The sequence below is a fragment of the Bidens hawaiensis genome, unplaced genomic scaffold (genome assembly GCF_021521415.1).
Source record: "Bidens hawaiensis isolate Kalapana, Puna unplaced genomic scaffold, B.hawaiensis_p1.1 tig00025010_1, whole genome shotgun sequence".
Taxonomy (NCBI): Eukaryota; Viridiplantae; Streptophyta; class Magnoliopsida; order Asterales; family Asteraceae; genus Bidens; species Bidens hawaiensis.
Genome location: NW_027493974.1, coordinates 232,592 through 248,325, shown reverse-complemented (window position 1 = coordinate 248,325; position 15,734 = coordinate 232,592). Strand labels below are relative to the sequence as shown.

Here is a 15,734-nt window from a genome sequence, read left to right as displayed (position 1 = left end):
TTTATCATGCTAATTATTTATAACCTTCAATAATGAGATTTAGTGAGTGTGAAACTTTGAGTGTCATATCTAAGCATGTTTATACTCGTTCATGATAGTAATAATATACCATAACATTAATTTGACCGTGCATATAATAAACACTATAGCAAATTATACATGAATACATGATGCATAAATATATCACTATATAAAACGATAAAACGGGTTATAATAAAGTTTATTAAAATATTGTTCCTCATATTTTATTGATGGATGCAAGGGGCAAATAAAAGAAACAAATCAAGTAACTTACAAATTAATTTAACAAAAAACATATGCACAAGTCCCTTTAAAATAGAGCATACCCATCCATACGTGTTAGAAACTAAATAAAACATCTTTATTGGTTTCTTGAAAGAGTTTTAATGATAAATATTTAATCGGACCCATAAATTGGACTAGAAAAAGTTGATCAAATTTGAGGTTTAGCTTCTTAACACTAAAACGACATTCTAAAAATAATTATTTAGACAACATATCTTCACAGTTATTATCTAAATAAAATTATATAAGTATAAGATTCAAATTTATCAAGTCACCAAATCATCGTTCAAAATATCAAGTAATTAAATCGATTATTTTGTAGATCTTTTTAACAATTTACAAAATTTTCCGCAAATAATTCATCTTCAGGAGTCTTCCTATGACCATATATATGTTTTACTAAAACCATATTTATATAATACAAATAAAACTTTTGTTTTTAAATCAGCCATAATAATCAGTTAATGGGTTTTTGGTGTACAACAAAACTATTTGTCCGACTTGTAAACACACGTAGAAAAAACCGGTCGACAAAAAGGCTAATTTATATGATCATCACATATCAATATGTTTTCCATGATATTTTTTTCTAGTCATAATCATGAATATTAGTTAATACACCTTTACTTGGCTCAATTCTTTTACCACACTCAAAACTGTTAATACAAAAGAACTAAAAACACTATTCGATGGATATATGTATATATATTATGTTTTAAAGTAAGAATCAACTTCAATATAATGAAATCACGGTAAGAGAACTAAATCAATAAATCAATAATTTTCCCTTGTTAAAATATTGTAGGTAACTTTTAATAGGGTGTTGAAAACATATTTAAATAGTCTGTTTTGTTTCCCATAATCCACCGCTAATTTCACTGACAATTCGCACAGATTTGCACCGGTGCTTTATTCGGTTGATTGATTCGTTTAACACACAAATCAGATCGGTCTTCCCCAATTATACTCTAGGCGATTAATTCTAAGACCCAATATCAAGTTGCACATAAATACAATTATGCTTCATGAAATAAAATCGAAGTTACCTTAAATGATAACAACAAGCGTCGACATTGGGCATTGCCGGATTTTGATAACAGTCTGTGGTTCACACATCCTTATTTGATCTTTATGGGTCTTCATAGTTGTAAGTAGCGCCACGGGTTTACCAGGACCAGATATACCCATCGGAACATGTAAACTCAGAAGAACCAGTGTTTCAAATTAGTAAAATACTTAAACTTAAATTGGAATAATAAACTTCCAATTTAAATTAGTACATAGAAGTCCAGGTCACGCATGAACGTGAGGAAAATTGGTTTCCTCACAAATCATTGATATTGTCGGGGTTGCATTGGGATCGGACCGTGCAACGGCGTCATATGTTCTTCTTTGTTTGCTTGCTGGTTTTTCATGAGGCAAAGTGAAACCGGATCAAAGGCTCAAAGAATAACGAGCGAACTCGTGCTGATAACGTGTTATAAAACAAGCCTAATAGCCAAGCATGTGAAAGAGAGATGTAGGGAGAAAAATGAAATTTCATTAATTATGTTTGTATTACAATGAGATGCAATATAGTATATATAAGAGAGAAAAACTTGTAGAGGAAGTCAATCTATTTTAGGTGTTGATAACCATAATAATATATATTTATAATAGAGTTCGCCTACTTATAAATATGCTTTAGTTTTTGGTGTGTTTAATCTAGCTTTAAGAGCCATATATGTTGCCGCCCCTTTTGTTTTAACCATTAAAATTAAACAATTTTTTTTTCTTAACGGCAAACCCACAGATACTCTAAATTAACTCCTAAACCATTGTCTTAATTATCTTTTTAGTGCTCTTTATACTCTAAATCTACTCTACATAATTTCCTAGATTATTTGTTTAGTGCTACTAGAAAAATGCTCGTGCGATGCAGCAAGAAACTGGAAACACATACTTTGATAATCATGTAACAAACTTTTGGATGTTTATTATTTTGTTTGAAACTGTGAGACTGTTCACCAGTTTTGTTTCACGGTTGAAACCAGAGCTAACCATACATATTGAAATGTTAATTCTTTACTTATTTAGCATTAGATATAATGCATATTAGACATAGTTAAAATATAGTTAACCAAGGTTTTATTTAAATACGAGCAAACTCGTGTATTACAACTTAAATTTAGTCAAATTTCCAATATGGTTTTTTATAGTCTTTGTTCTTATTATGATTTCGCCTTCCATTTATTCTAATAAGGTTTATTATTTATGTGACCAAAGTTATATTTATTTATAGTATGATTCTTTTAATAATGTATTAGTTGATGCTTAGTTTGAAGTGAAGGTATATGCAGATTTGTAATTCTTATTTTAAATTTTAAACTCAAGTTTTTTCTATTGAAGTATAAACTATATCTGAACCTAATCGTTGGTAATGGTTCGGTTTAGTTGGGTTTTAATTAGAAATAGTTTGCTTTCGGTTTTTGACGACAACAAAAAATGGGTAAAGTTGGCTCATGATTTAATTTAAAGCCATCAAAAGCAAACCGCAAACACTTTTGCATAATTTTTTTTACTTCAAAAACTATAGCAATATCATACTCAAATTAAAGATAATTAAATGCACGTTTTTATGATGCCATTTATTTTAAAAAATATTAACGTACGAAAAAGTTATGATCGTTTAAAAATCGTGGAGGTAGTTGGGTTAAAAGTGAAAATAAAATAATAAATAAGTAAAAGACAAAGGACCAAAGTTGTAACTTTAAGGGATGAAACTTGTGACTATTTTGAAGAACTGAATATCCACGTGAGATTTTTATGTTACAATTACATTTTTGTCCCTAGTCTTGTACACAATGCATTAATTTTTGTAAATTATGTCCCTAGTCTTGTACACAATGCATTAATTTTTGTAAATTATTTAAAGATGACGTCTTAATTTGACCCTCTTTGATGCATTATATATATTAATGATAGATATATGTTAGTGCTCTTTATAATATTTATTTAGGTATTCTACAATAAACGTCATATGTACTACTTTGTTTATAGATTCAACGAATGTAGTGATGTGAAGAGGTTTTCATGTTACGGGACCTGTGTCAATACAATCAGGAATTACACATGCAAATGTAAAGCAGGCTATTCCGGTGATGCAAAGGCTGAAGATGGTTGTAGACACCGGTCAACGTGTTTCACGTATCATTAGGTATTCGTATTTTTTATTTCTAGTTTTGTTAGAAACTATAAAATAATAGTACTCATCATCATCATCATCATCATCATCATCGTACTCAGTATATCCCACCAATAGCAAAGCTATGGTAGGGTCTGAGGAGGGTAAGATGTAGGCAGCCTTACCTCTACCCCATAGGGATAGAGAGGCTGCTTCCGGTGAGACCCCCGGCTCGATAGTAGTTTTGCATCAAGCCTTGGACATAAGGCACATAGCACTCAATCATCGGGACACCGGCTGATCGGTGCATGTACCCTTATCTTTCAGCTATCAACGCCACTACATGATGTCTGATTAACCGTCCGTCACTTTTAACGTTATTTTCACGAGATTAGTAAAATTACGTTAAAATTAGTGCAATTTCACTTTTGCCCACCCGAGGGTTCACACATATATACATCATATGTGCGCACCGCAAGCAGGGCTATATAAAATAATAGTACTAATAATACTAAACAAAAATTGATAAACTTGCCATTAATTTCAATTAAGGCTAGCATAATCTTTACGTTCTAATTGACAAAAACACATGCAAATAGTAAGAGAACCATTTAGAAATTAATTTAAAAACAAAGTCTTCAACAAGTATGCATATATATTTTTCCCTTAGATAAATTTTCCTGAATAACATGCTTAAAATTTTTACTATAAATAGCTAGTGCGCTCACAGGTTTAAGATAGAAAACAAACATATTTTTATTATGTACACGTATGATATAAATAATGTATCCAAAACCAAACCCGACTGAATTTGCCCCAAACAATGTTTTGTTTCCCAACAACAACATTGCATAGGTATATGTGTTCATCATACACTTTAGGATATATGCGCTCATCAACCATAAACGACTAGGATATATGCGTTCATCAACCATAATCGAGGTTTGTCAAACACAAATAGTATTATCTGTTAAACGTAAAAATATTTGCTTGACGTTCAAGGGCGGTTCGGTTTTGATCTCATGGGGTGGCTTGGAGGAGATCGGGATAATGATTAAATTAATTGTTATCATTATCTTATTTATTAGTTTATGTTTAAGTTAATTAGTTTTGTCCTATCTTTTTGGTTTTGTGATAAGGCAGTAGCCAAAATCCTAGTTTGATTAGGAGTCAAATTGTATGGGTATATATATACCCCACATACATGGTTTATTTGTGTGTGGTTTTTGTTTTGTGTTTTTCGTTTGTCGAGTTAGTAAAACAAAGAGTCACTTGTTGAGCAAAACCTCCTGTTTCTCTTTGGTTGTGATTGTTGATCCACTTGTGAAAGTTTAACATTATCCACCTAAATAGTGGCTTAAACTAAACAAACAAACAGTGAACAAACTACCCTTGATCTAGATAGAAAAATTGACCAACTAAACGGCACACCGGAAGAACCGCACAGGGGATGTGAGCTGCAGCTGTATATGCGAGATGTGGCTAGAGGATGCAACCGGAAGATGAATCCTTCTTTGATGTGCTAAACCTAATTGAAGAATGAATTGATATATATATATATATATATATATATATATATGACTCACCAAAACATAAAACTCACACAAACGATTATTGTATAACTCTCAATACATTATAGAGAACATATAAGTCAAAAACCATTATTACAAATAATATGTGTTTCTCTTGATGAACCATAACTCAATTTCATATCATATGTTTTATAATGTCTAACCATAACTTATTTTATATAGATTAACCTTAACTTGCTAGCCAAGACATTACCTATTTTAATTACAATACAATTTGAAAATATGTTGTAATAATGAAATATAACCAACTACGACTGCTTGTCAACATTGTTCCCTCAATTTCCGACTTGTGACTCAAAAGTATGAAATTACCAACATTTATCCACTAATATAAAAACGCACTTCATGAGTTCTTCACAACTTAATACACCTGAAAGTAAATACTATTAACCAAATTCAAGCAACTTTAGCTAACTATAACACCTTTATTAACATGTCTGACGCATTATCTTGGTATTATCCTCGAATCACAAACAGGTGAGGGGCTTGGTTTCATCGCATTATTGATTGGATTATCAGTGTTGTACGTAATGGTCAAGAAAATTAAGCTAAATAAACTAAGGGAAAAATTCATTGAGAAAAATGGAGGTAAACTGTTGGAAGAAAAACTTAAAACAACAGGCTCTAGTTTCATGAAAATTTTTCAAGTTAAAGAGCTAGAAGAAGCGACCAACAATTACGCGGAAGATAATATTCTTGGCAGAGGAGGTAATGGCACTGTGTACAAAGGAACTTTACCTGATACGCGAATAATAGCAATCAAAAAGTCTCTCAGGCTGGACCAAGGACAAAGAGATCAATTTATAAATGAAATGGTAATTCTAGCACAAATTAATCACCAAAATGTGGTGCAACTTTTGGGATGTTGTCTAGAAACCGATATCCCTTTGTTAGCATATGAATTTATTTCTAATGATACTCTTCATAGCCACATTCATAATAGAACAGGTGGGAAAGGGAGATTGTCATGGGACAATCGTATAAGGATAGCACATGAATCGGCCGGTGCACTTGCTTATCTTCACACTGATGCTAGAATGTCAATCATCCATAGAGATGTTAAATCAACCAACATATTGTTGGATGACAATTACACCGCCAAAATTGCCGATTTTGGAGCCTCAAGGTTAATCCCATTGGGTCATGATCAAGTCACTACACTAGTTCAAGGGACCATCGGATACTTGGATCCGGAGTATTTTCATACCGGTCATCTTACAGACAGGAGCGATGTTTATAGCTTTGGAGTGGTTCTTGCAGAACTCTTAACAAGAAAAAAAAACTATTGACCCAAAAAGAGGTTTTCAGGATACAAATCTTGCAACATATTTTCTAAAGGCGAAGAAGGAAAATCGGTTGCTTGAGATCCTTGACCATCAATTGGTAATGGAAGCAACTGATGAGCAGTTAAAGGCAACATGTGATCTGGTTTTTAGATGCCTTAACCAAGTAGGTGGGAGTAGACCTAGCATGAAAGATGTGGCCAAAGAGCTTGAAACATTGAGAAAATCTAGCAAATCTCATCCTTGGATTTATGAAGAAAAGTATACCAAAGCAAGTGGCTTAATGATTGAAAGCGAAGAGCATAACCTTTATGAAGTTCCTCTCATTGGTAATAGCAATACGTTTGGAGATTACAGTTCAAGCAGCCTGGGAATGAAAGACATGATGCTCCATGTACAAAGTCCACGTTAAATATTGTTATGGGAATAATTGGACCCCTTTTCGCATACTATTTCATGATTCTGCTACTTTATATTCGAATATATGTCATATCTATAGTATGTATAATTTATAGACCCCAAGTGTAAGACTTTACACGTGTAATGTGTGTTATAATTTTATATGATTAGTATTTCATTTACTATATTTTTGAACCAATGATGTATAAATTATTGTGTTGTATTTTAAGAACTTCAACCTTTTTTTTTCTTTTTTACAAAATTCGGCCTCACAATATACCTAGTAGGAGACTAGGAGAGTATGTGTAAGAAGGTGAATCTTATTAGATGTTAATTATCTCGAAACATGTTAAAAAAGAAAGTTGTATGGGCTAAGTAAAAGTGTGTTAGTTTTATATTTAAAGTGTTTTAAAGTGTTTAGTTTGATTATTTAGACTTATCGGTTTAGTTTATTTGCAAATTTATCTAGTCTTGAAAGTAGGAGTTTGAGTTCGAGTATATGTTAAGTTTATGTTTTGTTCAAGTAGGATTAGTATGGTTTATTTTAGTATAAATATATAATTAGGGCTATGTAATTAACGTGCCAAGAGCTATAATAAACATAAAAGAGTCAATTTTAATTAAGCTCAATCTTCTATGATGTGCAAGCAATACTCTTAAATTGCACTAAGTCTTTGGCTTGTTATAGTGTAATTATAACCTTCACTTTATTGACATCTTCTCAGTTTTTTCTTAACAAAAACTAACTTGGTTAGTTTTAGAGCAAGCTATATAATTTCTTCAAGTTGAGAGAGAAAAATGAAAAATGTAATTTAACTTAATATCTTACCACCATGGCCGCCGCTCCACCACCCCACTTTCGCCACCACAGCCACCGCCGGCATCATTGCCGACACCGCGACCGCCGCCACCGACCGCCATCACCACCAATGTTGCCGCCACCACCATGAGCGCGGCCACCGCCAACTCTGCATGTTTGAAAATTTATATTATTATTGCCGACCGAAAGACCAAAGTTTGGATTATTAAAATCCAATAGACTATTTCAAACCCTCCCATCATAAATAGGTGGTGGTGGCGGCGGTGGCCGTGGTGACGGTGGCGGCGGTCGCAGTGGTGGCAGTGGCGGTCATGGTGGAATTGGGGGTGTTGGTGGTGGTGGCGGCGGCGGCGGCGGCCATGGTGGTGAGTTTTAATTTAAATTTCATTTTTCATTTGTCTCTCTCAACTCGAAGAAACGACATATTTTGCTCTAAACTAACAAGGTTAGTTCCTATTAAGAAAGTGGCCAATTGGGGCTAATAGAGTGAAGTTGAAATTAATGTAAAAAATATCTTAAGTTGGATTATTAACGGTCAATATGCTAAAATGGATTATTAAAATCCAAAATCCATAATAAAAATTAACAAAAACATCAAGAATAAGAATGTCTAAACACCACGTATCTTTATATCCACCCATGGTGACTCTGATTACTACTACATATTTTACTTTTATGGTCACAGAAAACGATCGAACACAAATATATTGCAACCTACATATAAGATCTTATGTGGGTAACATACAAATAAAATTGCAACCTACATAAAGATATTATTTAATTTATAATAACGTTCAATACCAAAATCTTGATGCTTAATACAATCAATGTGAGTGCACATATTTAAAGATATTTACAAACTGCGTTTGTATGATTGAAAAATTAGCATATCTAAGCAAAACTTGTTGTTTCACTTTCGAAACTGAAATTTGTACGTACACTGACTATGCAAATCACAAGTCTAATTAAGTTCAATGTAAATCAGCATATAAATGATTAATGTTTCTGTTTTTTTACCATATTTCAGGCAAGTTAAGGTAAATTTATATGGATCTCTCTATAATTAATGTGGATTAACGACTTATTACAAACTTGACACATTGTTGCCATCTAGATTACAGCTTTAACCCTCAAAGGTTGGTAAAGACCGTTTACTTGATAATATATAGTAACCATAATAATAAAAATAGTAGCAGTTGATATAAAATGAAAGAAAAATGGATATGCATCTTCTTCTTCTTCCAGTTGTGATGTTTATAAAGTTCCACTAACTACTCACATAAATATCCACACTAAGATGCCACCACAAATTAGAGGCAGCCATGAAACTCCTTGTTCTAATGCTGGCTCTATTTCTAACGTTCGCCGTTACAACATCTAATAATGAAACCTACAACCTCATCAACTCAACCAACTTAGCAAAGCCAGGCTGCGAAAGCCAATGCGGGGACTTGATTGTTCCCTACCCTTTCGGCATTGGCATCGGCTCAAATTGTTCTATAGGCAAGGGGTTCGATATCCACTGCAACAAATCGTTACACCCTCCTAAGGCTTCTTTTACTAAAACAAGTTACACCTCCATCAAACTAATATCTGACTCTACGCTCCGCACTTCCAATGAAGTTACAAGCAATTGCTCTTTTCTAAATGGCTCTTCAACATCATCCATTAGCTTGGCCAATTATTCCACCGGGCCATACACCTTATCCCAAGTAAATAAGTTCGTAGTCCTGGGTTGTAATAGCGATGGTTGGCTGACCTCATCAACACCAGTTAGGTTGAACGTGTCTACCGCTTGTGAGGCCTATTGCTCAACACCAAATGAGACTGTTGTTGGCGACTGCTCAGGAATTGGTTGTTGCCAATCATCTATTCCCCAAGACATACACTACTACGACTTAGGAGTCCAAAACATGGTGTATCCAGAAGAGATGAGTGCTATACAGTCCTTTGCTCCTTGTACATATGTCTTTGTTGGTGACCAGAACGTATTCAAGTTTAACGGTGTTACTGATTTAGTCGCAACTGATATAAATGGCACTTCCGTCAAAGATAGGATTGAATCTAGTGTCCCGTTAGTGCTAGACTGGGCTATTGGTAATCTGAGCTGTGTTCAAGCCAACGGAACCGGTGATTTTGCATGCAAGTACTCAAATAGCATGTGTGTTGACACTACAAAGATGTCTGGTGGATACCGCTGTGTATGTAGAGAAGGTTATGAAGGAAATCCATACTTATCTCCTGGCTGCCAAGGTACGTTAAATAATATCGCTTTGAGTACGTATGCCATGCTTCCGAGAAGCAGCATTAGATTTCTCGATCTTAAATGGATGAGTTCACCAGAGCTACTCATTCGTTAAAGAGTATTGTTTACATCGAATTAGAATGCAAATTAAACTTGCCCTTATTAAAGTAGCAAAAACTAGTTAAGTCATTTAAAAATATCATTCATATTCATAGAACTAGAGGTGCATGGTATATGTTCAATCATACTCATGTCTGTCTTTCTCTTAAAATTAATAAATACCAATATGTGCAGATATTCAATGATGTTATTACCAGCATGATGTGATCTAATTATACACCAATTAGACAAAGGGAATAACTAATTTTCAATTGCATGGGTAGCTAGCTAGACCATTTACTTTTTATTACAATATATTAAAGAAAAGAAATAAATGTTAAAAAGTAGACACTCGCATATTTACATCAAGTTTTTTACCAGGTAGCTAGGCAAATATGAATTTAATTTTCCATTCACTTGGTCAAATGAGAGTTACTAACTATTGGAGATGGTGAAGTTCTACTTGCTGCTGATGTGACATGATTACGGTTTATTCGTATTATGATAGGTTAATTGCACTAATTGCTGATAAAATAAAACTATTGTCTACATATCGGTAGTAAGTTGGCCGGCCTTATAAAAAAAATAAGTACACTGAAATTGTTGATATTTGAACTAATAAGTATGATAAAGCTTTAGACTAACCCAATGTAGCCTTGAACCCCCCCTCCCCCCACCCCACCACCACACACACACACACTCCGTTCGATTTTGAAGCAAGCGAAAATCAAAGCCCAATAAAATCCGTCCATTGGCTTTGATTTGTGCTCGTCGAAAAAGAAAATGACAGAAAAATGTTCTCAAAAAATGAATAAAGCGGACGGGATTTCCTAAAAATTGGTCGGGGAATACAAGATTACTTAAAATTTGGACGGAGATAGCAAGATTCAAATCGTCGGATCGATTCCCAATGTGGCGTCCCCGGCGATATTTGGAGGACGATTTCCGGATTTTAAGAAATAATTTGGCTATTTTGATTTTCTATCTCTAAAAAGGGTTGTTTTGGGAATTTTCTCAATAATAACTTAAACTAACTACATAAATTACCCAAATTACTAACACAATACACCAACATAAATTACCCAACCACATCTTCACTAATTACACAAAATACCCAAATTATATTAATTACTCAATCACAAAATTAAATAAAATAACAATTACTTGTACTACGTGCACAAGCTACATAAATTACACAACACAAACTATATTTTATAAATATTACATAAAACACACAAATTACTCAAACCCCGTCGCCCTTCTTATTGCCCAGGAAGAGGGGGGGAGGGTTCTTGCCCATCTGTGTAGCCCCGCTACGCATAGCCTTACCGAAAAACAACAAAGCTCATAGCATTTATAATGGAATCTTTTTCGCATTCATATATCTTAAGCAAATCACATATTTATATATAGAATCTGTTTACTTTTAAAAATCTTTCAAATCCGATTCCATGTATACATTAATAAGTCCAATTAGATAGTGTCTTTTACACCCACAACCACATTAAAATAAATATATGATAAGGGATGCACATTGAACCCTCAAATTATTTTTTATATACGATTTGATGAATGTGGCATTCTAGCCCCGAGCTCGATCAAAGTCACAAAGATCAAATTTTGTCTCGTTTAATTTAATAGTATTCAAGTTCTCGTCATTTCACAGTCTACATGTAGGTACTTTTATAAACCCGGGTTTATTCGGTTTCACATTATTATATTATATTTTATGATTATTATGTTTACATGTATAGCATGACTTAATAAAATATTTTGTTCTTTTACATACTTATATGTATAAAATAATATTTATGATCTAATATGTTATTTCGGTTAGCTTATTAATTTAAATTAGTTTAGTTTAGTTTAGTTTCCTTAGGCTCAAAAGCTTGATAAATTTCAGTGTACGTAACTTGAGTTTGCTCATTAAATATGTTCTAGTTTTGACTCAAGCTCGTTTAATCTCGAATAGATTTAAGTTTTTTATTAACTGCTATTCAATATTTCACAAGTAATTTGATTAGTACCGTGATTAATCGTGATATCATTGATTTAGTTATTTTACAGTAAATCTATATGTATTATTATGTTTATAGATATCAACGAATGTAATGATGTGAAGAGGTTTCCATGTTATGGGACATGTGTCAATACAATTGGGAATTATTCGTGCAAATGTAAAGCAGGCTATTCCGACGATGCAAAGGTTAAAGATGGTTGTAGACATGTACCGGTCAACGTGCTTCACTTATCATTAGGTATTCATATTTCCTATTTCTACTTTCTTAAGAAACTATATAAAACATTAGGATAAAATAAACTTGGTAAACTAGCATGCTAATCAATATTCATGAAACTTCAAATGAAAAAAAACACACACACACAATTCATACATCATCACAGGACACTTAAACACATTTTTACACATTTTCTATGAAGATGAGTGTCTAAAGAAATCATACATCATCAAAACAATAACACATTTTTTACCCCTCATCCAATATTATTCACATTTCCCAACACCTTTTACTCCAATATATATCTATTTAAAGAGCCCGTCAATTACCATATGCAGATCTTTTGATTACACCTTTAAACTTTAATAAATTTTTCGGCAATTTTGCAGGACGTTTGGTTAAAACAAGATGTAGATCCATTAAAATAATGATAAAAGATAAGATAATAAAACTTAAATGAAACATTAAAATTTAAATAGGAATCTTCATTAATACAGATAACAATTCTAAAATTAAAAAATTTTAATACTATCCTACCAGTACATGTATACTTTATCCAATGGTCTATATCAGTTTTTACAATCTTTATGAAATATTGTCTTTTTATTCTGACTTGTTCTTTTTTATGTATGTATGTATGTATGCATGCATGCATGTAGACCCTATATACCTACGACATGCAGTAGGTATAGAATAAACGAATATTTTATTCGTTTAGTTAATTATACCGATTAAACGAATATTCTATTCGATTTCTTATACTGACGACATGGTTTAACTTTTTGTTTATTAAATCTTTTTATTTTTATTACGTTTTAAAAAAATGTTTTGTGTAATTTCTTTCCCGACGATATGTCGTCAGGATACGTTTTTATTTTTTCTTTTATTAAATCTTTTTTCCTTTAATAAACACATAAATGATTTTTTAAAAATAGTTTTGTTATTTTTTTACCGACGACGTGTCGTCTGTTCGGGATAGGTGAACCTATGTCAACGAGGCGAAGTATTACCAACGATCTCTATCCAAACAACATGTCGTCGGGGCAGGTGAATTAGGGTTATGCCGACGAAATGTCGGGATAGGTGAACCTATGCCAAACAACATGTCGTCAAGATATCCGCCACCCCCCCCCTCCACCCCCAAAAAAACATATATATATATATATATATATATATGTATGTATATATATATAAGTGCTAACATATATATATATATATATGTATGTATATATATATATAAGTGCTAACAGCACTTATCCTAACTTGTTAAATAAACACATAAATGATTTTTTAAAAATAGTTTTGTTATTTATATATATATATATATATATATATATATATATATATATATATATATGTATATATATATATATGTATATATATATATATATATGTATGTATATATATATATATGTATGTATATATATATATAAGTGCTAACAGTTGTAGTGACTAGAGTATTTATATTTTATACACAACCAAGTTACATAATGCATACATCATGAAGAATGCTAAACTACAAAACTACTAAAAGAGATTATAAACCCTCATAAAAACACATGCACTTCATGAATATTTCATAACTTAATACACCTGAAAGTAAATACTATTTGGCCTCCTAGCTACCTTGGGCCTCAAATATTTACCAATGTCAAGCAACTTGGCAAAGTATAACACCTTTATCAACAACATGTTTGACGGATTATCTTGGTATTACTTTCTAATCACTAACAGGTTTGGGGCTTGGTTTCATCACATTATTGATTGGATTATCCGTATTGTACTTAGTGGTTAAGCAAAGAAAGCTAACTAAGCTAAGAGAAAAGTTCTTTGAGCAAAATGGAGGTAAACTTTTGGAAGATAAACTTAAAACCACAGGCTCTAGTTTCATGAAAATTTTTCAATTTAAAGAGCTAGAAGATGTGACCAACAATTATGCGGAAAATAATATTCTTGGAAGAGGAGGTAATGGCACTGTGTACAAAGGAACTTTACCTGATACGCGAATAATAGCAATCAAAAAGTCTCTCAGGCTGGACCAAGGACAAAGAGATCAATTTATAAATGAAATGGTAATTCTAGCACAAATTAATCACCAAAATGTGGTGCAACTTTTGGGATGTTGTCTAGAAACCGATATCCCTTTGTTAGCATATGAATTTATTTCTAATGATACTCTTCATAGCCACATTCATAATAGAACAGGTGGGAAAGGGAGATTGTCATGGGACAATCGTTTAAGGATAGCACATGAATCGGCCGGTGCACTTGCTTATCTTCACACTGATGCTAGAATGTCAATCATCCATAGAGATGTTAAATCAACCAACATATTGTTGGATGACAATTACACCGCCAAAATTGCCGATTTTGGAGCCTCAAGGTTAATCCCATTGGGTCATGATCAAGTCACTACACTAGTTCAAGGGACCATCGGATACTTGGATCCGGAGTATTTTCATACCGGTCATCTTACAGACAGGAGCGATGTTTATAGCTTTGGAGTGGTTCTTGCAGAACTCTTAACAGGAAAAAAACTATTGACCCAAAAAGAGGTTTTCAGGATACAAATCTTGTAACATATTTTCTAAAGGCGAAGAAGGAAAATCGGTTGATTGAGATTCTTGACCATTAAGTGGTAATGGAAGCAACTGATGAGCAGTTAAAGGCAACATGTGACCTGGTTTGTAGATGCCTTAACCAAGTAGGTGGGAGTAGACCTAGCATGAAAGATGTGGCCAAAGAGCTTGAAGCATTGAGAAAATCTAGCAAATCTCATCCTTGGATTTATGAAGAAAAGTATACCAAAGCAAGTGGCTTAATGATTGAAAGCGAAGAACATAACCTTTATGAAATTCCTCTCATTGGTAATAGCAATACGTTTGGAGAATACAATTCGAACAGTATGGGAATGAAAGACATGATGCTCCATGTACAAAGTCCACGTTAAATATTGTTATGGGAATAATTGGAACCCCTTTTCGCATACTATTTCATGATGCTGTTACTTTATATTCGAATATATGTCATCTCTGGTATGTATAATTTATAGACCCCAAGTGTAAGACTTAAGCGTGTAACGTGTGTTATAATTCTATATGCTTGTAAAATATTTCATTTACCGTATGTCTTTTGAACCAATGATGTAAAATTATTGTGTTGTATGTTAAGGCAACTTTCAACCCTCTTTGTTTTACAAAATCCAAGCCTCACAATTTACACAGTAGGAGAGTGTGTGTGCAAGAAGGTGAATCTTATGAAATGGGTTAAAAAGAAAATTGAATGGGCTAAGTGAAAGTGTTTTAGTTTTATATTTATCCAAACATTAGTTTGAATGTTTAGACTTATTGTTTTAGTTTATTTGCAAGTTTATCTAGTCTAGAAAGTATAAAATTCAAGTATGCTAAGTTTATGTTTAGTTTGAGTAGGATTAGTATGGTTTATTTTATTATAAAATAGAGTTAGGGCTATGCAATTGAGGTGTCAAAAATTATTATAAACATAAAGAATCAATTTTGGTTGAGATCAAAATTTTGTGTTTGTGTTCTTGGAGCCATATTTCTAACAAATCTGAGACGATGGTAGCAGCT

The 15,734-nt window shown here is 32.8% G+C and overlaps 1 protein-coding gene and 1 pseudogene across 1 annotated transcript; both read left to right on the top strand.

Annotated features, from left to right (window-relative positions):
- Positions 1–5,591: 5,591 nt before the first annotated feature.
- Positions 5,592–6,350, top strand: LOC143570591 (wall-associated receptor kinase 17-like). The gene has a single exon (XM_077056209.1). The coding sequence runs from the start codon at positions 5,592–5,594 to the stop codon at positions 6,348–6,350; it is 759 nt and encodes a 252-aa protein (XP_076912324.1).
- A 2,502-nt stretch (positions 6,351–8,852) lies between these two features.
- On the top strand, positions 8,853–15,501 carry LOC143570587 (wall-associated receptor kinase 2-like; annotated as a pseudogene).
- The last annotated feature ends 233 nt before the right edge of the window (positions 15,502–15,734 follow it).